At 47.9% G+C, this 25990-nt stretch overlaps 1 protein-coding gene across 1 annotated transcript in view; it reads left to right on the forward strand.

Annotated features, from left to right (window-relative positions):
- The window catches only part of LOC146246663 (insulin-like growth factor 1 receptor), a 55079-nt gene extending 29483 nt beyond the window's left edge, over positions 1 to 25596 (forward strand). Inside the window, exons 3-21 of the mRNA XM_084681914.1 lie at positions 6591 to 6900; positions 7342 to 7478; positions 7965 to 8109; positions 9747 to 9952; positions 10140 to 10266; positions 10393 to 10628; positions 10800 to 10967; positions 11088 to 11295; positions 14158 to 14444; positions 14833 to 14966; positions 15304 to 15469; positions 15691 to 15790; positions 16195 to 16265; positions 16821 to 17050; positions 17204 to 17311; positions 17554 to 17716; positions 17870 to 17999; positions 19380 to 19514; positions 21833 to 25596. Of these exons, the coding sequence (XP_084538040.1) occupies positions 6591 to 6900; positions 7342 to 7478; positions 7965 to 8109; positions 9747 to 9952; positions 10140 to 10266; positions 10393 to 10628; positions 10800 to 10967; positions 11088 to 11295; positions 14158 to 14444; positions 14833 to 14966; positions 15304 to 15469; positions 15691 to 15790; positions 16195 to 16265; positions 16821 to 17050; positions 17204 to 17311; positions 17554 to 17716; positions 17870 to 17999; positions 19380 to 19514; positions 21833 to 22406 (3635 nt within the window). The 3' untranslated portion in view covers positions 22407 to 25596. The remainder of the gene's footprint in view (positions 1 to 6590; positions 6901 to 7341; positions 7479 to 7964; positions 8110 to 9746; positions 9953 to 10139; positions 10267 to 10392; positions 10629 to 10799; positions 10968 to 11087; positions 11296 to 14157; positions 14445 to 14832; positions 14967 to 15303; positions 15470 to 15690; positions 15791 to 16194; positions 16266 to 16820; positions 17051 to 17203; positions 17312 to 17553; positions 17717 to 17869; positions 18000 to 19379; positions 19515 to 21832) is intronic.
- Positions 25597 to 25990: the final 394 nt, after the last annotated feature.

Consider the following 25990-nt stretch of genomic DNA (forward strand, 5'->3'; position numbering starts at 1 on the left):
AGAGAGAGAACGAGATAAAAGAGAGAGAGGAGACGAGCGAGAACGAGAGAGAGAGAGGAAGTGAGTGAGTGAGTGAGTGAGAGAGAGATAGGGAGAAAGAGGGTGGGGGTGAACGAAAAAAAAGTTGACACACTGCAGCTTTCTGTCTCACTCCCTCCCTAGGCAGGCAGGGGTCTTGTAAAACTCAACCAAGGCATGTTGCTTTACATTACAGGACCATGGACGGTGGGGTGGTGCTCTGTCTCGCACTCATTTTAGAGGAGGGGCGGGAAGGAGGGGGGGGGCGGGGCGGGGTGGGGTGGGGGGGGCTGGAAGGAAGGAAAAAAGGAGAGAAAGAACATTCTGTGCCAGCAATTGCAACCTGTTTTTCTCCGGTCTGTGGCAGCCAGAGATCAGTCGTGATGAAAGAGGCTTCAGCTCAACCTGCAGAGTCCTGAATGAATAAGGCAGAGGGCTGCGGTGACACTGTGGACTGAAAAGAAATAATAAGAGGCCAGTGTTTTCATACCTACTCCTATCTGTGTACAACCTAGAAGGATTGGCAGGAATGCACGACAACCTGGTCAGCATGTGGCCCTCCATCCCTCCTCTTTGACCACTGGAGTGCATACCTGCACATGAACCTGCCATTTAGGAGGCGTGAAACCAATGATAAGCCAAATGCAGTGTTCTTCCTAACAACTTGGCATTTAGCAGTTTTGCGAATGCTGATTGGTGCTGCTTTCTATTTTTGCATATTTATTCATTTAGCAGACGCTTTTATCCAAAGCGACTTCCAAGAGGGAGCTTTACAAAGTGCATAGGTCACTGAAAATAACAACAAGATATTGATACTCGGTAGTATTGTGTGGTCCAGCTGTCTATCTCCAAAGCACTGGGAGGATTGATGATGGGAGGATCTAGTGAAGAAAGCTCAGTCGTCCATGTTTTCCCTCCCGTCGCCTGACGGACACCACATGAATGGAGAAGCAACAGTATCTCCAGTAGCTGCAGGCCTTCCTCATTTTCATACTTGATTTCCACCAATCTGTTTTTCTTTCAATGAGAGGATCCCACTGCCTTATAAGGAGAACCCTCCTACAATGGAGCCTGGAAAGATTTGAATAGGGGCAGCGTTTTGGCAATGGAAAAATCCATTCCCGGACTCGAGTCCCCTCCTCTACAGGGGGAAGTCTGCCTTGCCTCAGCCCTCACCAACTCAATAACAAGGCAACTCTTTACAGCCATCTGGATTGATTTGGGCCTCCATTACATGGCCGCGTGAGCCGTGGGTGAGTGAAAGGGGGGACAGACACTTTTGAGGGGAGGGAAGTACTCCTTTAACACCGCTGGTAGAAAATGCCATGCATGCCTGAACACAGAAGCCTAGCGTGGGCCCTTCGCAGGGCCTTCTCCACGCTGTCACCAGACCACTCGCCCACTTCAAAGGCTGGCAGCGCCCCTTTGTACTTTCGACTGTCAGTTAAGATACGATGCCTTCACCCCCCCCCCCCCCCATCCCCCCGTCTCCTTTGTCAAAAGAGAAGTTATTTATTAACAGAAGGACGAGAAAACGCCAGTTGCCTTAATCATTGCAAAGTTTACAAGGTTAAACAGTTTGCCATTGTTGTGACGGCCGAAGTGTTGTTGCTTCACGCATTGGGTGTTTTTCCACTTGATGCCTGGCTTGTATGAGCGTGCATTAAGGATGTCCAACTTGGCTCTGGAGCGCATATTGAAACATAAAAGTCAACGATGCGTTTAATTGCGGGGCATGTTTTCTCAAGCATACATCGCAGTAGTGAACCAACCACGATGCAACCTTTGTCCGTCTGCCTTCCAAGTCCAACAAAGCAATTGAAGTCATTATTCGAGATGACGTTAAGTAGAGATTCCTCAACTTACTTTTGGTATACTGTATCAACAAGGGAAGGTGCTTCATAAATACCTAGTGGTGCCAACTGGCTAATGATTTTGGCCATAGTAGGTTGTAGTTGTTGGACGTCTGTGGTTCCTTCATCTCGAATGGCTTGTTTGCCAGGGAGACCATGTATCCCTTATCCCTTGGGATAGCCTGGGAATGTGGGATTTACATTTAGTAATTTAGCAGACGCTCTTATCCAGAGCGACTTACAGTAAGTACAGGGACATTCCCCCCCGGAGGGTGAAGTGCCTTTCCCAAAGACACAGCCTGAGTTCCCGTAAGTCAGTGTGCCTGTCCCCACCTCTCCTCCCAGGTGGGAGAGAGTCTGGCTCTCATCTCCAGGTCTGAGCTTCTCTACCTGTCGGAGCTTGTTGCTAGGTTTCATGATCCGCTCCCCTCTTCACAGTCCCGGGCTGAAAGATCAACACAGCCAAATGAGTTGCCAAACGCTGGTGGAAATGCTTTTTGAATTTGCATGCAAGGTTCAACACCGTCTTTTCAAGACGAGCCGGCTGCTGTTCATCCCAGCGGCAGGGTGAGATCACTGCTGTCCCTTGTCTTCACTCATTCAGGTTGTTCTGTCAATGTTCCTAACCCTCTTTCCTTTAATAGACTATTCTTGTTGGAATACATAGCCTATATACACACACACACACACACACACACACACACACAACGCTGAACAGTCGTCTACTCTTACATGACTAGTGTTTCCATGGCGATGTGAATACTGATACATGACCGCAGTGTTTTATCGTAAACAACAGATCTGGTTGTTGTCACGGACGTTGCGGAGCGAGGTTCTCTCGCACTGCAAAAGCGTAACCTTAAATTGAACGTCTTTTCAAGTCAACTGTGTACGAGTTGATAGGAGCGTCGGTGCACATGCAGGGCAACTGGATGTGGCTTTTGAAGAACGTCTGGATCAATGTTCTACTCTTAAGTCTGTGCCGAGCTATTGGCCAAAGCAAAGTCAACAACATGCCCATCGTTAATTATGTCTGCAATAGCTCACCATTGGCAGAGAATTGTTTTTGTCACTATGCAGGGAGAACAACAAGCTCTCTATACACAGGGCCTGACTGAGGGCTCCATACCATAGAGGCTTTTTTCAACTTTGGAGCTCGCTTGAGAAAGTCTAGACGATGAAATTACCAGAAAACTAAGAATCTCTGTTTTGCAGAGAAATGGTCCACTCTTCCCTCAGACAGTTATGTTAGTGACAGCATAACCAGAAACCATGAAACACGCTGCTCTTTCCTCAATGGAGGCCATGCTTGTGCTAAAGCTGGTGTTTTCCTATGCTAGTGCTATGACCTGAATCAGTTTTTCCTCTCCTCTGTTACAATGCGCTCCTATTTAGAATGATAGCAGAGGACCTGTATGAATTATTTGTAGCAGGGCAAGCTGGGAAACGTGGAGTGGAGTTGTGTGCGGCTGCGGAGCAGGACTGAGGGAGAAACAGCAGGTCAGCACTGCGAATGCAGTGTTTATCTTTTTAGACGCTGTCAACAGTGTGTGAGGTAGAGGGAGACATTTGGATGTCTCTGTGGCAGTTAAATTGGTGTTGCGTTTTATAATTCAGACAGCTCTAAATATTTGTTTTTGAAGTGTTGTGGGTTGTAGAGGCTTGTCTGTTTTGTGATTGTTGATGCGTGGTTCAGCATACCATACCAATGAGCATTTTGTTTTGCTCTCTCTTTACAACCTCTAACTACAGACATGGGAGTTTTCCTTTTTACCTTTTTTTTTTTTTTTCTCCACGTATTTTATATTTTCTTTACTCTATAAGTAACCTGATCTATAACCCTATCCCATGATTCACTGTCAATTGTGCTTATCAGACAGTGTTGTCTGTCTGTGGTGTGCTTCTTAAGATTTCGTTTTTGACCATATGGACATTTATGGAGGAATGGTGGTCAGCCACTCTACACCAACTGTAAAAACGACTCCCCTAGTCGGCTAAACACGTGCAGTAGCGGATTTAAAGTCCGTAGACTTTAACCTACGGCATGTCGCTAGTCGGAAGGCACACCTCCTGTATTTAATGTGCTCTCTCTCGGTCGCTCTCGAGCCGCTCAGCGTTGGCGGTAGTAAACAGTGGAGTACGCATATGCCCCCCGCTCCCTCTCCCTCCCTCATTTTACCTCACAAAAACATACTGAAGGAGACTGGAGATGCCGTCCGTTGGGCCAAACAGCCTTCTTAGTGTGTGTTTTCTTGCACACACACGTGTGTGTGTGTGTGTGTGTGTGCGTGCGTGTGTGTGAGTGAGACAGAGAGGTTTTAAAGAGAGGCTTGCTGACCAGGGAGGAGCTTCTCATATAATATTTTTTTTTTACGAGAAGCGCAGTGCAGACTCACTTAAGCAGAAAGCTGCTCAGGCTGGTCTCTCCAACCTCCCCGTTAGGTCAGGGATGTTTGTGACAGACAGAGACCCAGGGAGGGAGGGAGGGAGGGGGTCACATGATGCCAACCCAAGATCACAAACAGCTTGGGGATCACATGGTAAGAGCCATAGCCTGAGCTTAGCTTCCTTCAAACTGGAGCTAGGGTGCAGTTTCTTTTAACCCCCACCTTTCTCCCTCTCTCTCTCTCTCTCTCTCTCTCTCTCTCTCTCTCTCTCTCTCTCTCTCTCTCTGTCTCTCTGTCTCTCTCTGTCTCTCTCTGTCTCTCTCTGTCTCTCTGTCTTGCAAAAAGTTCAATGTTATCCCACGGCCCAAAACAAACACAACATTTGATATTGTTTATTGCTGATTCATGGTGGGTGTTTACCCATACACACATACATTGTTGTTTGTTCCTGCTCCCCGCATGTTTGCCCGCAGTCACCTGCCAAACGGCTCTTTGCATGCATGCATTCACGGTTAACGACTTTGTTGGTCGCCTGACATTAAATTGGTTTGACGGACAGGATTGTGCTATTGTTGGCGTGGTTGATGGATTCGAGTGGATGATGGGAAGGCATGATCTGATTAGGCTCGATGCCCTCGTAACAAACTGGAAAGGTTCCCAGAAGTGTTTTTGTGTGTGTTGTATGTCTGAATTGTTGTGCATTTGCACCTGGAATTCCTAGCCTTAATTGAAGAATCTGCCTGTCTTTGTTCACCCAGTTCAAAAGGCCAATGCAGTATTCAATTTGTGTCTTCATGTGTTCTAAGGAACATCGACACGCTACCTGACAGGACAACTGTTATTCCCCAGGCTCCCCACTCTGTTTTTCGGCGTAGCTGTGTTCCCAAGTTTGCTGGTTTTAGAGGACAAGAGGATTAACATTCTGCTGTATGATTATACCTCAGGCAATGCCATTCTAGGGATTTTTGACATAGCCCAGCCCAAGAACAGAGGCAGCCCAACATGAAAGAAAACAGCTATACAGTTCGGCAGTGCTGTCTCTCCTTCTTCCTCTCTTGACTCTCTGTTTGGAATAACAGCAGCCATGGCCAGTGAACAGACAGGTAGCCTCGCTCATGTCAGAGAAAACGTGACCACACCATCACGCATGCAAGCTCACACAGTCTTCATAATATGTACATCATGTACTTTTCACACACACACGAACAACCCACCCGAATCTGACACGCTTCACGCACGTAAACAGGTGTCATACGCACGGGAACACTCGGTCCAGTGAAGAACACAAACGCACTCATACGCACATTCTCATAGCTTGGTGGGGGGCGGGGGGGGGGGGGGGCATCCTACAGGAGGGGGCAGAGAGAGAGAGAGCTGTGTGTGTGTGTGTCTGCATGCGTTTATGTGTGTGCGTGTGTGTGTTGATGAGCATGTTTGGGGGGGGGTAACTCTGCAGAGAGCAGGCCTTGCGTGTCTGTGTCGCAGAGATTTGCACAGTGGACCGACCAGCGAGGGCTCTGGAGGCAGGGCTGCGTGACTGCACTCCACTCCACCGCTCCGCAGCTTCATACATGTACGCCACCGGACACACACACACACACACGCGGCTGCAAACGCATCGGGGACGTGCAGCACGCGCGCTGCAAAACACCGCTGGACAGCCGTCATGTTGACCGACATCGATCTCTTGACTATTGGCTGGCCGATGAGCCTTTTCCCTCTATTCTATTGGCTGCGAGCGGATGGATGACTGGCTTCATGGAGCATGTGCGAGTGGCAGACTTTTTCGATCCTGGACTGTACATCACATGACCCAGCCCAGACATGTTCTTGTTACGCGGTTGTCTGGCAACCACATAATCCCAGCAAGCAAAGCATGAATTGATTGGCATCCTCCCTGCTCTGGTATGTTAGAAATCCATTCGTTGGCCAGACACAGTGATATCACTCTCCCCGCTTTCGAGATCCCTGCTCAGTTGCTGGACTGTGATAATATTTTTCTGTCGCAAAGCCAGATCTGCAGTTTAGGGCTGCTGCTGCTGCTGCTGCTGCTGCCGCCGGAGCCTGTGTGGTTCTGTGTCGGGAAACTGGGCTGTAGAACCTCTTCTCCTTTCTCTGTTCACCTGGGAAAGCGAGTGACAGCCTGTACTGTTCGTTATGTCTGGGTGTGACTGTATCTGTTGTGTCGTGGGTGGGCCTTGAAGCTACATGTCACAAAGGGGTCTGAAGGGGGTCTGAAAGTTAGCTTTCTCCACGCGAAATCCCTGACTACCTGTAACCCCTCTGTCTTTTGCCTTTCCTCCGTTTTTTTTTTTTTTTCTTCCTCGCCCAGTTTGCCCGGACAGCTGTGAGCGGCGTGCGTGCACGGCGGAGGGGGAATGCTGCCACGCTCAGTGCCTGGGCAGCTGCACGGCGCCCAACAGTGACACTTCCTGCGCCGCCTGCCTCCACTACTTCCACGAGGAGCGCTGCGTGCCAGACTGCCCCGCCGGCACCTACAAGTTCGAAGGCTGGCGCTGCATCACCATGGACCTGTGCTCCCGCGTGCACGTGCCCGACTTTGACCGCTTCGTCATCCACGAGGGAGAGTGCATGCCCGACTGCCCCTCTGGCTACACCCGCAACGAAGACTCCCCCGACAGGTGAGACAGGGCTTTGTTTTAGACCGGGGCTGGTAACGGTGCGTTCTGGAAGTGATTTGTAGATTTTTTTTTTCAGTTAGATGTTTTACAGCTTTAAATAAAAACATTAAATACTTTTATTAAGTATACGTTCATTAAACGTTTTATTTATTTAAAATAAATGAAAAATAGTATGAAAAAAATTGATATTGTATCTTTTTATCCTTTTCAAATTAAGTTAAATCAATACTGAATGCTTGCAGAAGGCACTGTAGCGTGGTTTTCATCTGCCTTCAATTTAGGCACATTAGGGCTATTACTGTCACTGCCTAAGCCTTGAAGTCCCATAGGAATGCTAACAGTCTGCATACAAGATATCTAAATCACCTTGGGAGTTCTAACTATGCCCTTTTGATTGTTGTGGACTGTTTCCCTCTCTTCCTCCCCTGCTCTGTCCCCCAGTATGTTCTGTTCAGCCTGCAACGGCCTGTGTGACAAGATCTGCGACGAGAAGGTCATCGACTCCGTGGATGCCGCCCAGTCGCTCAAGGGCTGCACGGTCATCAAGGGCAACCTGCACATCAACATCCGCAGAGGACGTGAGTACACGGCACACTGCCTGCTGTGGAGTACACTTCGAAACCCTCAGATCAGCATCCAACTCACCCTCCTCAGTCTAGTCTTAACCTGTTAAATAGTAGCGTCACACATATGTGATTGTTCGAAAGCGGGCCCCACAGAGAACCGTCACACGTGTGATTCTGAACATTCCAACCGACTATTTTCAGATAGACAAAAACGATATGACAAACGCTTCAAAATTTACAATTAGGAGGTTAACAAATAACACTAGCAGGTAGTAGCATAGCTATGAGTATTATGCTAGGTTGCTAGGTAACGGAAGCTAACTAAAGCTAGCTAGCTTCCGTTTTGAAAAAATAACTCACTCTGGTGCAAGCGTCGGTAATATTTAGAACTCACTCCTTAACAGGTTTTAACAGGCCCCTGTGTCTGTGCGTTGCTAGTAATAGGAGTGGTCGTGGAGGATCTCTGACCGGGGCTGTGACGTGTGTGTGTCCCTGTAGAGAACCTAGCCAAGGAGCTGGAGAGCTTCATGGGGCTGATCCAGACGGTGACAGGCTACGTGAGGATCAGACACTCTCACACCCTGGTGTCCCTCTCCTTCCTCAAGAGCCTGCAGCACATCCGAGGAGAGGAGCTGTCCGAAGGGTACGCTGTGACACACAGATGCACACATTCCCACCCTTTGTTCCCTGAACCTATGCAAGAATGCGTTGTGGTCAGTCGAGTTAAATTTTTTTTTCAGGTACTTGTCATACCCCTGAGAAGGCATACAAAATACGTTTTTTCTCTCCAAGATGCATCTTTTTTTTTTAAAGATATATTTTGTGCATTTCCTTCCTTATTGAATGGTGACAGTTAAGTGTGACAGCAAAGGTTTTACTGTTTGAGTTCCTCCTTTCAATATTTGACTATTCATGGCCATCAGTCTTATCAAAATGCTTAATAATGATCATAAAACAATATCAGAAGCACAAATGTAGACATATGCCTGCTCCAGTACAGAGGAATTTAAGTACATTGAACTGTAGTACTGCCCCCTCCACCAGTAGATGCTCTCACCTCGTCTCCTTCAGAAGAGAAAAGGCAGACGGCAGTGTTTTTTTTCTGAGGAATTTCCTACTCCTCCGAGCCCTCCTTTTATGTTGTCTGTGGCCATGAACGTTGCCACGGCAACCGGGTGAGGGTTGGGGGGGGGGGTGTAATTCAACGGCGGTCATCGAGGAATGTGCGCGGGTATCATCCTCACAGAGAAGGCATTCTCACGGTTGGACTCAGGGCTGGACTGAGGATAGACGGTAACGCTGGGAAACCTGACCACATGACTTCACATACAGTTACTGGGCTTTGTCAAGTCACTGTTGCTAGTCTGAAACCGTGGCGTAATATTCAATGTTATTGGACATCAAAAGCATTTCGTTTGATAGACGTGTAATGAAACCATTTTTGTTTAACTAAAGGTCGATCACAGAGATTAAAAGGTGGTTATGTGTACTCAGACAATATTGATATAATTTTTCTTTTACTTGCGGTATGTAGTCGTGGTGATTGCAAAGCAAGGTGCTTTGTGTTACTATAACTTTGCTGATTAGCCTGTCCTTTCTCACGGCCACTCGGCATCCACCGCACAAGGCGACTGGAACGTTCTCAGAGGTGGCATTCACAAGAAGGCATCTCCTCCTTCCTCCCCGCCCGTCTTTGAGTGAGGTTACACTTTCAGGAATTTTACTGTCCCAAGGCCCACATTCCTGGCATTTCTGGAACCAAATTGGTTAAAGTCATAAACACCCCACCCCCCCATCCCAATCTCCCAGTCTGGCCTTGTTAAATCTCTCCATTTCCTCAACCCCCGCCCGCTCTGCTGGAATGCCACCATCTTACAAAGGGGTTACTTAAGATACAGGCAGTAAGGATGAACTCAAAACAAATGTTAACTGTTTTAATTTTATCATTTATTTGGGGTCTCTGGACTATTTTATTTATTTTTGTATCTGAGGATCGACCACAACCTCTGGTAAGTTCATGTAAATGGGTTGGGTCATAACATCCCATAAAAGCCATTCATCTCTTCTCCTCACCCATGTGATAGCTCTAACAGGAAACAGGAAATTACTGGGTAGGAGGAGACCAGGAAGAAAGCTTTTCTTGATTATTAGAACACAACAAAGAGTTAACAAGTTCATGACACGAAATGCCCTGATGAACAGTGTGGTGTCCCTTGTCCTTTATCTGCACTTCAGGGTTTGCATCCCCTAAATTTACTTCCCTTGTCCGTCTTCCTCAAGGTACGCCTTCACTGCGCTGGACAACCAGAACCTGCAGCACACGTGGGACTGGGGACAGCACAACTTGACCATCCACAGAGGCAAACTCTTCTTCCGTTTCAACCCCAAACTTTGCCTTTCCGAGATCCGCAAGATGTGGCAGAAGACAGGCGTCACCGAGAAATACGTCGAGTCAGATATCCGCAACAACGGAGACCGAGCCAGCTGTGAGAGCCAATTCTATAAATGACCATATAACACTACAAGGTTCACTGCATGAACAACACTATACACAGCCCCAATGTCATGGAGTTCACGCCTACTGAACTGTACTAATGTCAGTTGGTGAAGATGAGCTACTTTTTGTTTAACGACTAGAAAGAGAAACTAAGTGTGCGTGTTGATGTTTCCCAGGTGAAAGTCAAATCCTGAAGTTCAAGTCCAACAGCACCATGAGTAACAGAATCAAGCTAACATGGGTTCGCTACAGGCCTCCGGACTACAGAGATCTCATCAGCTTCATAGTCTACTACAAGGAGGCGTGAGTCCTTCTCGAACCCTCTCTGATGTTCCAACACTTGACCCCGTTGCGATCAACTAGATCTACGTTGTCATTTTTGCCTGAATTCAAAATCATCATTCTTACGTCCGTGTGCCTCGATTTTAGTCCGTTCCAGAATATCACCGAGTTTGACGGCCAGGACGGCTGTGGCTCCAACAGCTGGAACATGGTGGACGTGGACCTGCCCCCGGATAAGGATTCTGACCCCGGGGTCCTCCTGTCGCCCCTCAAGCCGTGGACCCAGTACGCCGTCTTTGTCAAGGCCATCACGCTGGTGGTGGAGGACAAGCACATCCTGGGGGCCAAGAGCGAGGTGGTCTACATCCGCACCAACCCCTCAGGTAGGCCACACCTCCTCACCGCTCACGTGCCAATAGATATACCAACGTCATCAGTCGCCGATGCTACGTGCACAGAAAACGGGCATGTCACTGCCCTGCTAAATTGCGTCGGAAAGTGAAGCCTGACTCGATGTTTTGTGAAGTATCCCCTTTCTGTTTGCTTCCTGGCAGCCCCTTCCCTGCCCCTGGACGTGCGTGCCTACTCCAACTCCTCCACCCACCTGGTAGTGCGCTGGTCTCCTCCCATCTCCCCTAACGGCAACCACACCTACTACCTGGTACGCTGGCAGCAACAGGCGGAAGATAGGGAGCTCTACCAGCACAACTACTGCTCCAAAGGTAAGACCGCCACCCGTGTACGGTGTGGCAGGCAGCGGTGGTACGCAAAGAGAATATACGGCTCCTCAAGCATTCCTCAGTGACAGTGGAGCCCCCCCCCCCCCCTCTGTGTTGTTGCAGAGCTGAAGATCCCCATCAGGATAGCAGCCACTGGAGTGACTGAGGTAGAGGAGGACATCAAGTCTACAAACCCAGACATGGCCGGGGGGGAGAAGGGCCCATGCTGCCCCTGTCCCAAGTCTGTCGGAGACCTGGAGGCAGAGGCCGCAGACGCCTCCTACCGCAAAGTCTTCGAGAACTTCCTACACAACTCCATCTTCACACCGAGGTATGGTTATGAAGAATCATCATAGTCTGCGTTGCATCGAGGTAGATGACATTCGAGCATTGTTAATGCCAGCTGAGAACTTCGAGGGAGTATTGTTGACTTTCTTTTTGTCTGCCCTGACTTAAGGTGATCACCTTAAAGAGATCAGGGTGTCCTTTTGGTTCTTACACTATTCGTACACACCATGGCGTTTCCAGGTCCTGTCATATATGCTGATAAGAATGTCCACGCGTGGTCTCAACGGTCGTTTATCACCTGTTACTAACGCCCTGAAGGTTGAGTTTAAAAGGCAATATAGAACATTGTTTTTCTTTCATGATCCTTATTTCGTCTTCCTGGTGCGGCGGCGAGGTTCAAAGATAAAGGGTTGGGCAACTCCCATGAGCCTTGGAGTATTTCGCAAATGAATCATGGGAACTGACATGGGACCAGACTTTGGCTCTGTTGCTACAAGGGAAGGTGGTTATCGCTGGTCCCAAGAGTTTGGAACTTCCACCGATGATCTAGGAGTCTGAAGTTTAGAGTCTAAACCATCATGAACTAAACCCAGTGCAGTAGAAGGTCAGCACGCGATCCGGTCCCTCTTTATCTCCTCATCAAGCTTTTCAAAGGGTCTGGACCCCAATAATTGTGATTTAAGATACAACTTTTGTTCATATTGATACAGGTCACCTTTGTTAGTTTTGGCCAAGGAGTTGCGTTTTTTAGTCGTATTACCAATTTCAGAATACACAGGGGTGTACATGAAATGAACCTGGTTGGACAAAAGGCCTCACTCAGGTGAAGTTGCACATGTACTCGCCAGTCTTCAATGTACAGTATGAAATGCTCTCTGCTCGTAAATCGACTTTACAGATAAGGGAGAGGCTGCGATGTACTCTGTAGTGGTCCCAATAACATTCCAGCTTTGACTTATACCCCAGGCAGTAAAGACCTGAGACTGGGTGATTTTTTTCCCCCCTTCTTCCCTAGTCTGAAGGGAATGAACATAAATCTTAATGCCTGGGATGTCATGGATGTAGCACACAGGGCCATTTGCTGCCAAAACAAGAAGTGACATCTGTGTCAGGTTATCTCCCACCCTCGTTACGGCCATCGGAATGTACTCTTTCACACTAACAGTCAAATGAACCCTCCTAGATCCTTTGCACTTAATTCCGTTTGAGAAATCTGTATGCGTCTGTCTGTGTGATGGAAGTTTGTTTTAGGTCAGTTGCATAGTAAGGTGATTTTGGACATTTCGGTAACTCTAGAGTGACTGTGGCTCAAGGAACAGGTGTTTGTGTGGAAACGGATCTTCCCAGTGCGTCCACCGAAACCCAGACGCGTCCACTGGGTTTCCACTCCTGCTAAGGGAATGACAAGCGTGGCCATATTTCTCCGAAACTGAAAATGGTGTGTGCGTGTGCACCTCATCCCTTTATTGTTCTGCCGGCAGGAGGGGGTGGGGGGGGGGGGGGGGGGGGGGGGGGGGCTTGTGGTGGCTTGTTCCTTTTTTCCAGGGCTGTTTTGTCATCGTCTGGCTGTCGAGGAACGCCGGCGAGCCAAAAACCTGTCAAAGGCGTCTCATAGCAATGTTTCTGTCCCCCAGCCAACAGCTCTAACTCTACTGAAGAGTCCATATCTATGAGGGTGGGGGCACACAAGGTCCTCAACAACCATGGAGGGGGAAAAAAATTGATTTAGAGAGAGGGAGGAATAACAGAAGAGATTGAAAGAAGAGGAAATCATTTCCAGTCCGCTGCTACCCGGTTCCCATCAAGACATACACACACACACACACACCACTTTGTCCGCACTGTTTGGAAAGACTAGCTGCCAGGAAATGTACAGGAGCCCCATCTGGAATAGTAATGGAAGAAAGGGAAGATCCCCTCAAGCTGGACTGTAGAGATCAATGGGTATGAGTTGGTCTGGTGCTGGGCCAGTGAGAAGGAGAGCGAGAGACAGTGGGTGTAGGATGAGAGAGAGATATCGGGGATTGAAGATCAGATGGCTCAGTGGTTAGGGAGTCGGACTATTAATCAGAAGGTTGTTGGTTCGATTCCCGGCTGTGCAAAATGACGTTGTGTCCTTGGGCAAGGCACTTCACCCTACTTGCCTGTACTTACTGTAAGTCGCTCTGGATAAGAGCGTCTGCTAAATGACTAAAATGTAAATCTCCAACACGCACGCGCATGCCTCTTCATCAGATTCCCTGTCGCCACTCGTACAAACTACAGGCCGAAAGCTGTACACGCCGCAACTTTATCCGAGACGTTTGTTTGCAGCGGCTGAAGTGGAAACTAAACACAGTGTTTTTAGGGTGACTAACCGTAGCCTCGGAGGCAGGGGAGCAAAGTGACTCGAGGCTCTAATTTAAGGCTCTCTGGAGGTCTGTGAATGGAGATGTCATGGCCCTGGATCAAGGGGGCGGGGTGGGTTGGAGGATGGACTGGAGTTCCCTGGCAGCTGATCTGAGGCCAGGCCTGCTGTCCAGAGTCTCTACTTGCTTTGGCACACACAAACACACACACATCCATCAGGAGATAAATAAAGGCCTCCGGCTTCTCAGCAGAGCAAGTGCCCATGTTCCTTCACAGGGGTGTGATGGTGGGGTCCCTTCCCCCGCACAATGCCTACCCGTGTCATGTGAGGACAGGCACATCATGGAGGTTTGAGTTGAAAACAGACTTGTATGAGAGAGACAGGCCTTTGTGCCTGGCTCTGGCTGCTACAGCTGCTGTCCAGGTGTTTTCCTTGAAATCTCTGACTCTCACTGTGACATCGACGATTCTACAAACCTAGCGGGGGGTTGCCACAAAATATCACACTGTTTGACTCTGTCTCTCTCCTTTTGAATCCTCTCCTCGGTTCCTTCAGACCCCCCGACCGGCGCCGGCGAGATCTGTTTAGCATTGCCAACGCCACCTTCTCCCGGGTCGCCACGACCCCCAGGTTCAACGTCACGGCCCTGGATGCCAACTCCACGGACGCCGAGCTGGCGGAGCGCGAGTACGACTTCCAGGAGCGCGCGGTGAAGGAGCGCGAGCTGCAGATCCCGGGGCTACAGCCGTTCACCGTGTACCGCATCGACATCCACGCCTGCAACAAGCAGGTCAAAGGCTGCAGCGCTGCAGAGTTTGTCTTCTCCAGGACTAAGCCTGCAGGTAGAGCTCAGCTGGCTTCACAAACACAATTAAATGTTGGGGGTCAGATGGGTCAGATGGCTTAGCGGTTAGGGAATTGGGCTATTAATCAGAAGGTTGCCGGTTCGATTCCTGGCCGTGAAATTGACGTTGTGTCTTTGGGCAAGGCATTTCACCCTACTTGCCTCTGAGGGAATGTCCCTGTACTTATTGTAAGTCGCTCTGGAAATGAGCGTCTGCTAAATGACTAAATGTAAATGTAATGAAAGGACCTCCCTGGCTGTTTGTTAGCATGGAGGCCCATAGACTCCAGGGTGAACTGTGTTCTACAAGCCGTTTGTAAAGAGGGCGTCGGAGTGAGCGATGTGATTGATGCGTCTGGTGTTGGATTGTCCTGTGGTGGTTCCAGAGAAGGCAGATGACATCCCGGGACCGGTGAGCTGGGAAGGCCAGGAGGATTCAGTGTTCCTGCGCTGGCCTGAACCACTCCGACCCAACGGCCTCATCCTCATGTATGAGATCAAGTACAAGCTCTCCACTGATGTAAGTGACCCTAATCGGCTTCTTCATTACAGTGGAGCCGTAGGCAGGTTTTTCCTCCCCCATAACACAGTAAGGGGTGGGTCAGATGGTTGAGCGGTTAGGGAATCGGGCTACCAATCAGAAGGTTGCTGGTTTGATTCCCGGCCGCGCACAAATTATATTGTGTCCCTGGGCAATGCACTTCACCCTGCTTGCCTCATGGGGAATGTCCCTGTACTTACTGTAAGTCACTCTGGATAAGAGCGTCTGCCAAATGACTAAATGTAAATGTAATGTAATGCATGTAAAAGTAGGCAACGTATGGTCGGTCTTACTGTGTGTCTCTGCGGGCATGCAGCTGGAGAAGCATGACTGTGTGTCGCGCCAGCTGTACCGGGAGCAGAAAGGAGCACGACTCAGTAACCTGGGCCCAGGGAACTACTCTGCCCGCGTGCGTGCCACCTCCCTGTCAGGCAACGGCTCCTGGACCGAACCAGTGGCCTTCTACGTGACCCAACATGAACGTAAGACATGCACATGTACATCAACACAAACATACTTTGATAAACAATGACACAACTGTTTATAGTATTGTTGGACTGTATACGTCTGCTAAATATGACTGATCTCAAACTGATCAAATTGTATCATCAAATTGTATTTTTCCATGCGATGAAACAAACCAGGAAATCAGTTAGCCCCTTGAATCGAATGCTCCTCTATAAAGTGGCTCTGATCCCAACAGGGTACGAGTCTTACCTCTACATTGTGATCTTCGTGCCCCTGGCGGTGGTCCTGGCCATCTGCTTGCTCATCACCACCTACTTTGTTGTGAGCAAGAAAAGGTACGTGTATATGCGTGCACGTCCATCGTAAAACCCTAGCAAGACAAGACTCATGACAGCACCACATCTCAGTATGCGGTCGGGCAATTAGGGAGTGGGGGATTAGCTGGGGATGAGGGGCAAGATCGACTTATATTTAGCTGGGGTGCGAAAGAGCAGAGGTGTATGTTTTCACTCGAGATGCTTAATGGTGCTGCCGTAATGATCTTTTAACCACATCATTCTGGCTTCGGGGGTTGTTTTGAAATCAGTTTTTTTTTTTTGGGGGGGGGGTAGTCTGAGGTGAATATTCATGGGCCTAAGCTTGTCTGGAAAAAAAGTAATTGTTGTAAAACGATTTCCGAGAATTTGCTGTTAAACGTGTGCGCCTCGTGTCCTACAGCTCTGTGCTCTGGTTTCCACAGGAACAGTGACAGACTTGGGAACGGAGTGCTCTATGCCTCGGTCAACCCAGAGTACTTCAGCGCTGCAGAGAGTAAGTCAACTCCACACTGTCTACCTGCACATGTGTGGGTGTGTGCGCGCACGCGTCACCAAATTGTGATCATTTTGGTCACATATCAAATGCTCGACTCTAGCGGCAGGATGTGTAAAGCCCCGCTGTTGTTTTTAAATCAAATACATCTATAAATCCACAACATCAATATTGTAGTTGTGGGTGCTCAAATGTATTTGCCGGTGCTCTTAACATACGTTGGGAGCACCAGTGATACCAAGTAAAGAAAAGTTAATTTCGAGCTCCGTCAATATACTTCATAATTAAGGTGATAGTAGGGATCAACAATAATATTGTTTTTAACTGTGTCAAATATTGTACTTTGAATTGTAGAATTCTCTCCATGTCAACAATATTTAATGTGTTTTTAACATACTATTTATAGTGTATTGTATACGGTGAAGATTGTAAATTTCGGGGCAATTCAGTTTTTTACTGCAAGGCCGAAGTGTTCTTTGTATGCTTATTTATTTATCAATAAATCAACTACTTACTAACTACTGAGTGTGTGACTACCCCCCCCCCCCCTCACAGTGTATGTCCCAGACGAGTGGGAGGTGGCCAGGGACAAGATCACCATGAACAGGGAGCTGGGCCAAGGCTCCTTTGGCATGGTGTACGAGGGCATGGCCAAGGGTGTGGTCAAGGACGAGCCGGAGACTCGCGTAGCCATCAAGACGGTCAACGAGTCGGCCAGCATGAGGGAGCGCATCGAGTTCCTCAACGAGGCGTCAGTCATGAAGGAGTTCAACTGCCACCACGTGGTAGGACACCGGCACGCACTGCAGCTCGGAGGACGTAGAGAGAGAGCACTGTCTTAAATCGGGGACCTGGGAATGAATCCAAAGCAGAATAATCCCAAGAGCCTTGAGAAGCTCCATTAAAGATGCCATGCCTGTGCTGTGTGATTGGTGCAGGTGCGCTTGTTGGGCGTGGTGTCGCAAGGCCAGCCCACTCTGGTGATCATGGAGCTGATGACCCGGGGAGATCTGAAGAGCCACCTGCGCTCCCTCAGATCCAAAGAGGTACGCCCTGCCCTCCACTGGCATATCTCCTGTTTGGTCTCTTACCCCCTTGCCAAACACAGCCCTCCATCCCCATGACCCCTCCCCCCATCCCTCTTCATGTGTTCATGGACCTGAACTTCTCACATCCTGTGTACCTGGAGTCACTTTCACCTCCTCCAGGTCTAAACTCTTTCCCCTTCTCTCTCTCTCCCCCCACCCCCTCTCTCTCCCTCTCTCTCCTCCTTGGTGTCCCCTTGCAGCAAACCTCGTCCGCCCTGTGCCTGCCCCCCCTGAAGAAGATGATTCAGATGGCGGGCGAGATAGCGGACGGCATGTCCTACCTCAACGCCAACAAGTTTGTCCACAGAGACCTGGCGGCCAGGAACTGCATGGTGGCTGAGGACTTCACCGTCAAAATAGGAGGTGGGGGGAAGAAATACAACGGACGTGTCATATCGTGTTGTGTCCTCCTCTGAGCCCAGGAAGCGAAGCAGAATGAAAGCATGAACACTGTAAGCTGCGTTTCAGATAAAGGAGATATGGATGGTTTGAACGTCTTGCTCTGTGTGTGTGCAGACTTTGGCATGACGAGGGACATCTATGAGACAGACTACTACCGCAAAGGAGGCAAGGGCCTGCTGCCAGTACGCTGGATGTCCCCAGAGTCCCTTAAAGATGGCGTCTTCACCACCAACTCAGACGTCTGGTAACTGTCCCCTCCCACGCACACACACACATGCGCACAATAACTTCTTCTGGGGGATCTATTACTTCAGGAAGAACTGCAGCTTATTTTTCCATTTACCCATACAGTAGAGATAATCTCTGCCTAGCAACAAAATACCTTAACAGAAGATCACAGTATTCTCTTTAGTCACACAATGCTAGAGGACTACAGTTAGGAAGACCAGTTGAACTCAGTGAATTCTACCTACTTAGAGGCCACATTTCTGGCTTGGATATTCAAAGAGAATGGCTAAAAAGGTCCTGGCCCAGCTTCTGTGTGTTTAAATCCAGCCTGGTGAATATTGAAGTTGTATATTTCCCTCGTGTTTTTGTTTTTTTCGACACGCATGCACACACTCTTTTCCCCTCTGTCTCTCGCTCCCCCTCTCTTTTTGAGGATTGCACCAGGATGTAGACATCCACTTCAGTAACAGCTGCAGTCGATACACACACCGCATTCCTCCTCTTCCCTTTCCCCTGCTCCGTATCTTGAGTCAATTTGTAGTTCCATGTAGCGATAAGAGGCCAGTCTGGCTCTCAAAGGGTAAGATGGGGGGAGGGGTGGTGTGTGTGTGAAATGTTCAAGACCAAGGGCCTCAGTTAAACACACCTCTTAATTCCGTTTCTTGAATTAGGAAGAGAGGGGGGGGGAGAGAGAGGGGGGGGAGAGAGAAAGAGAAAGAAAGAGAGAGAGAAAGAGAAAGAGAAAGAAAGAAAGAGAGAGAGAGAGTCCCCAGGCTGAGAGGCTGCTCTTTTGTAGTTGTCCAGATGTTGTGAAATTACAGAGCGGCCCGGTCAACTCTGCCAGGAGAGGCAACTGCCCGCCCCCCCACCCTCCATATCTGCTTCTTTGAAGTCTTGAGATTAAACCCAGTGCAACGTGGAAAGAAACACTCATGCACTACCATTAACCAGACTGCGGGGGTGACCATTCTCTCTCTTTCTCTCTCTTTCTCTCTCTCTCTCTCTCTCTCTCTCTCTCTCTCTCTCTCTCTCTCTCTCTCTCTCTCTCTCTCTCTCTCTCTCTCTCTCTCTCTCTCTCTCTGTCTCTCTGTGTCTTTCCACCCTCCTCTCTCCCTCCCTCATTTAACGAAGCACTTTTTATTTGTTTTTGCCGTGCTCTGCTCTTGCTAATTAGATACAAGATGTTTTGGGATTGCTTGCGTGTTAGCCCCTTGAGGCTAGGTTGGAGTGTGTTCTGTTTGTGTGTGTGTGTACATGAGTAAGTGCCTATTTGTTTTCTTGCAGTCTTGAGTGAGAGGGGGGTGCTTTTGTGTGAGACCCTTGTACTTCCAGCTTGTTTCTATTTGTTTGTGTGTGTGTGTGTGTGTGTGTGAACCTCTCTCGTGTGTCCCCTCAGGTCGTTTGGAGTGGTGCTGTGGGAGATCGCCACCCTGGCCGAGCAGCCCTACCAGGGCATGTCCAACGAGCAGGTGCTGCGCTTCGTCATGGAGGGAGGACTCCTGGACAAGCCGGACAACTGCCCCGACATGCTGTGAGTGTTTTTCCTCGCCTGGCTGGCAGCTCCAGAGTCCTGCTGCTGTGCCCACAGAGCTGAGGCCGGCAGAAGGGACGGCTGGCGTTCCCACAGTGGAGGAGACCAGGCCAAGGGGAGGAGCAGAGCTGACACCCACAACCCCTCTGCTCTTTCCAACTGCCATGGGTGTCGAAACAAATTCGGCCTCCCCTCTTAAGCAACTCCGCGGCTGTCATATTCATCCTCGGGGACAATAAGATGAGGCTGTTCCCACACGGTTATGTCTTTGGAGGGAAGTGTGTTTGATATGTGCTGTGTGTTTTGGTCACAGTTGACCTCACCTTTTAAGGAAACGTTTTGGTGCTGTGCCGCCAGAATCTGTGGCTTCTCTGATTGCCGGATACAGTGAAGGGGGGGGGGGGGGGGTGTTTGTAACTTGCAATTGCGCTTGTGTGCGCGCACACTCGTGTGCCTGAACCCCCTCACACACTGAGCATGTGCTAAAGGCTGCTTTTTAACAAGCCAGTGGAGAATTCCTGAGGGTTGCCGTGTCAAATGTTGAAAAAATTGTATCCTTGCCATTTTTGTGAGGAGAGAGAGATTTTCACCGCTCACATCAAGATGTCCTGCTGTCCTGCCGAACACGCGAATAGGAAGGAACAAATACGTATACCTCGTTTATTTTCCCTCTTTCCAAAATAACTGGAATGAGTGTGACAGATGGATCCTTAACATTTTTATGATTTCCTACTGGTTGCAGTTGCAATAAGTATGATTCATATTTATTGCGGTTAATAACAAAAATGCTAACACTGTCTTGAGTTCCGTGGTCCTTGCACAGCCAGTGCGTGTGGCGACACAGACAAAATATATGGATCTCCCCTGGGAGCAGCTAGACGGCTGACCTGACAGGAATGTGCCACCGTCACCCCTCCCAAGCCGACAGGTTCCTCTTGCCCGCGGGCTAGGCTTCAGCCATTTACACCAGCAACTCTACACTACATGCTAAATACAAACCTCACACATACTTTCCTGCATTCCTCTATACAGAGAGAAAAAGAGAGAGAGAGAGAGAGAGAGAGAGAGAGAGAGAGAGTAGGTGAGTGAGTGAGTGAGTGAGTGAGTGAGTGAGTGGGTAGGTAGGTAGGTAGGTAGGTGTGTGAGTGGGTAGGTAGGTGAGTGGGTGAGTGGGTAGGTAGGTGAGTGGGTGAGTGGGTGAGTGGGTGAGTGAGTGAGTGAGTGAGTGAGTGAGTGGGTAGGTAGGTAGGTAGGTAGGTAGGTAGGTAGGTGTGTGAGTGAGTGAGTAGGTAGGTAGGTGAGTGAGTGGGTGGGTGAGTGAGTGAGTGAGTGAGTGAGTGAGTGGGTGGGTGGGTAGGTAGGTAGGTAGGTAGGTGTGAGGTATTTGAGTGAGTGAGTGGGTGGGTGGGTAGGTAGGTAGGTAGGTGTGAGGTATTTGAGTGAGTGAGTGAGTGGGTGGGTGGGTAGGTAGGTGTGTGGGTTGAGAAAGTTGTGAAAGAGAGAGGCACTGGGAGAACGCAGCAGTTCAGAATCTCCTCCACGGCCTCATGTCTTATGACCGCAAGCGGTCCCCCTTCTGTAGTGAAATGGCGCCCCGGCCCCTTGAGCCCTCTCCTGGTTCCCCATCAGGGGGAGCTGGGCTGCCTGCCTTGGAGAGAGCGAGGCTGGAAGGTATTTGGTTTCAGCAGCCTCAGTACTCCTGGTGTATTCTTAGCTTGTTTGTGTATAATTAAAGGTGTGGTGAACCGGAATGCACCGCGTCCCAAACTATCCTTTCATTGACGCAGCCGCTGATGATGCTGCTGCTGTTGTTGTTTTGATGGCAGTTGACTTACAGCATTAAGTGCGTACAGTAACTGATTTTTTTTTTTTGCGGGGGGGGGGGTTTCTTTGCCTTGTTTACGAGCTCTGCTGGTTTATTCTCGGGTTATTTCACAAAGAATGTAATGTCATTATATAGTTGTAGTCACAGATAACACTAACTACAAATTAGACCTTCTCTTTGAGCGGTGGCGCAGTTGTTTGTCCCATTCCTGGTTTGAGGTTTTGCTATAATTGTGGAGTAGACCGCCATCTGTTGACCAGAGGAGAGTACTGACGACAGCATCAGATAACTGCTTCATAAACAAACCTGTCGGCCCTGAAAAACAAGCCATTAAAACCATCTGCCATTTTTAGAAACGAAGAGTAAACGTTAAACTAAACCAAATATTGGCATGCCAATTGAACCAACTGCATCCAAGTTCCTTTGAAAGGAATTTTTTAAAAGAGATTCATTGTTGACCGTATTGTGTGTGTGTGTGTGTGTGTCCACTCAGGTTTGAGCTGATGCGGATGTGCTGGCAGTACAACCCCAAGATGCGTCCTTCCTTCCTGGAGATCATCAACAGCATCAAGGAGGAGCTGGATCCTCCCTTCAGAGAGATGAGCTTCTTCTACAGCGAGGAGAACAAGCCGCCGGACACAGAGGAGCTGGACATGGAGGTGGAGAACATGGAGAACGTTCCCCTGGACCCCGCCGCCTCCAGCCGACCGCCCATCTGCGCCCCCACATCCAGCCAGGCCTCCGGCCCAGCCCAGCAGACACCGCCCTCCCAACAGACGCCCCCTTCCAACCAGGCTGGAGCCTCCACGACCCCGGCGGCGCCCTCGTTGGGGCCCGGCGCCCCCTCTGCCCAGGCTCAGTGCCCGGCCTCGTCGTCGCCCTGCCCACCAGGCGTGCCTCTGGACAGGCACCCAGCGACGGGAGCGGCAGGAGCAGCAGGGACCAACGGCCCCGCGGCGACGGTCGGGCTGCGGCCTGCCTTCGACGACTCGCAGCCATACGCACACATGAATGGGGGTCGCAAGAACGAGCGTGCCATGCCTCTGCCCCAGTCCTCGGCCTGCTGATCCCCCAACCTCCCCCCACCCCCTTGACCCCTCCTTCGTTTTTTCCCTACGGAGCCTGTTTTCTCTAAGGAGAACTCCTCCTCAACACACCTTTTACATGTCTGCCTAGTCGTCTGTGCTTCCCTGGGCAACCAGGAAACATTTGACTCAGCGGGAGAGAACCGGAATTGGAAAACACACGAGGGCAACCGTCTCTGTTCTGCTGTCTGTCAGTGGACTGACTCTCCAATATCTTTGTATTGTGTTTTTGATCTCTCATCGATTGCCCCGACGTGACAAACGACCTGCTGTGGCGTCAGACGTGGAGAAAGAGGATGAGGACCGTTCTGGAGTTGGTTCTCTACTGATGGCTGAACTTGTTTTATATATATATCGTTTTTTGTTACTTTTTTATAGATTTCCAAATAGGGAAAAAAAAATGTGCAGGCCTTTAAGAATAACTGTCAGTTGGGTGGGGTGCGGGCGGGCATTATTATGAAATCGATTAGCATATCTGGAAGCAAATCCAATGGAAAAAGCACTTCGAGGTTGGTCTCTCCATATACGTTTGTATCTCTGTAGGTTTAACAGACACACACGTGCACCTGTCCATGGAGTGGAGAGCTTGTGCTCCTCTCACCCTCTCAAAGATGGTGGTTGCCATCCATCCACTGGGAGCACTGGGTCAAAATGGCTGCCACTAAGGGGCAGTGGTTTCACTGAAAAGGGAGGGGCAAAAGTAATTCTGCCAAATTTGTTGCCAAATTAGATATTTGTTTTCTTCTCTACTCTTTCCCTTGTTTGCTCTTGATAGAGCACGGAAGCAACAAAATCGCGCATTCTTACACTCCACATTTTTACACTGGCATATTTATGTTTTTTTTTTTTCTTATTTTTTGTATAACAGTATCTTATTGAATTATCAATGGAAATAATATTTTTTTCTCCCAACACATCTCTTCTCATTCATAGTTTGACCAGGTTTGTACCCTACAGTATCACAAGTCACCTAGAAGGTTAAACCACAACATTATACACACCAAGTGCTGTTACAAGAAGCATAAAGTACGTAGCGCCAAAAAAAGCTAATAATGTAATGCAAAAAAAAAAAAAAGAGAGAGAAAGAAAGAAAAATTGATTGGTTTAAGAAGCAAACTGTCACAAACACTAATATTCTATAGACTCAACCTTGTAGACCTTGTATAGGTAAAAGTGTTCACTCAAGGCAACATTGTATACAGCAGGTATTTTTTTTAGACTAGTCATTAGTCTCTCTAAGATCCAGACATTCTATATTGGTCTTACAGTTGTATGTTAGACCTCAGAGCATTTACATACACATCATTTTTTTGTGTCACTTTTATAACTTTTTTACTGTTAAAGATGTTCATCTAATTGTCTGTACAGAAAGAAGCTGCTATTTTATTCTTTATTTCTCTTGTGGTTGTAATATATATCTATATATATAAAGAAAAATCCTTCAGGTTTAATCTTTGACCGTTTTCAACTACAGTCCATTTTCTTATTCTTGTATTTCTGCAAATATTCATATGAAACAAACATTGTTTCCCCTTTGTTCCTAAAGGTATGATGTTTTGCCACATATTGTCCAATGCCTTTTCATTTGGTTCCTTTTTTTTTAACCATACATTTTCTTTTGCTAGACTGAAATCTTTGTCTTTTGTAGAGCGGTATAGTGATTGTATTGATTACTGTTGGTAATAGTGTCGGGATTCTCAATAGACACTTTCTGCTCCTCGTCAGTGCTGTCCTCTAGCGCTGCTTCAGGTGTCGCCACCCAGTCACCGCTGAATCTCAGGTCAAAGTTTAAGCGTGACTTTTCTCCACACATTCTCATTGATGTTTGTACGCTGCCCATCAGTTTTATCTTCAGTGAGCCGTCTTGCATCAACCCCTCTGTAGCAGAGATAACACAGCAGTGCGTTGAGGTTTAGTGTCGTATTTACTGTAGAGTCATCTTTGCTTCCTCTGTCAGGGTTTGTGTACTGCACAGTATATATCATTCCCTGATCTAGAATTAGAGCTTTCACTAACTTGAGACTCCACCCCTATTCAGCGTAATACAGTTACGGAAGAGTATACCCCACCTTCTTCGTAACAGCATGTTTGCCATTAACTGTCAATGAAAAGGATCTCCCCCCAAATTAATTATCTTGTTTTTTTTGTTTTGTTTTTTAAATTAAGATTAATGTTAATACTATAGGCACAAGCTCAGTAAGACCAATCCCACATTAAGCGTATGTATGAATAATATAATAAGACATTTCAAACACAATGAATACTGTAACTGAGCAATGCATACATTTATGTCAGTGAGAAGTTGTGATATGGAGATGACCACCTGGTAATTTATATTGAAGGATTGTTCACCTCAAATTTAAGATGCATATTATTTAGTTGTCCCTGCCCATGTTGCTTTCCCAGTATGATTATTTATTTTTGTGATACGTGTTCATCACTGTACACATGCCCTGCGAGTAAGTATTACATGGAGAATATTTTTCTATTTTTTTTCCCTTTGCTTTCATGGTTGGAGGATAGGATGTAGTTTTTCCTTCAAGCATTTATCTACCTCACTCTTTTTTAGATCTATGTATGTGTATAAAAAGACAATACATCTCACTTTTTTCCTCACGACAGTACTGTTCTCTCTTATCTGATAGACCTCATTAGCTCTAGAATATAAAGAAAACAACATAAGTCTGGAGTGGGGAGGCGGAGCCGCGGAGACATTTATGATACACGGACAGGATTGGCCTTTAAAAGCAATGCAGTTTCATTGATACTGAAGTTGTATGCATCCTATCTTTGCCATTTAAGTGGAAAAACAGTCAATGCAGAAGTTAAGAAACACTTGTTCATTATGTCTCCCTCAGTCCTGTCCTCCTCACTCCTGCACATATTGATCATTCCCACAACCTCAGTTCCTTGGATTATACAGCTGGCTAAGAGAGGAGTTTTGTAAACTTTATTTTTGGAAATTGTTTTGGTATATAAATGGATTTAGAAAGATGTTCATTGAAAGAAGAAAAGAAACAGCGATGAAATGTCTGTGACCATGTTGGCTCTGTATGTTCCAGTGCTGTTATGAAGTGTATTAAGTTTAAAGTGAACATTGTTTGTGCAGACACAGCTTTGGAGAACCAAACCACCATTAATGTCAATTATTTATTAAAAACTGCAAGGTGCATTTGTGGCTAGCTCCATTTCCAGCAAATGGCCCCCAAACAAAGGAAGATACCCTCATGATGTATTTTTCTCAAGTTTGACATGGTAAAAACTTAAAATGGCATTATGCATTCTGCATCCAACAGTCACTGTGTCTTGTACCAGCCCATTAGAGGGTTGCCTTGAAGATGATTATTATTGACAATTTGCCATCCTTACCTTTTTAACTAAGCTTGTGACACAACAATTATAGACACAACATTATAGACACAAAGATAGCATGTGTGAGCTTGACATGTATTGACTGTAACATCCCGAGTGGTATGTTCTCAATGCGAGAGCTACACCTTTTAATCTTGCACCACATGCAAAGGTGTCTCAATACTCTAGGAATGTGCTAGTGTCTCACAGTCAAG

The sequence above is a fragment of the Hypomesus nipponensis genome, chromosome 19, assembly GCF_054491055.1.
Source record: "Hypomesus nipponensis isolate SF chromosome 19, ASM5449105v1, whole genome shotgun sequence".
NCBI lineage: Eukaryota > Metazoa > Chordata > Actinopteri > Osmeriformes > Osmeridae > Hypomesus > Hypomesus nipponensis.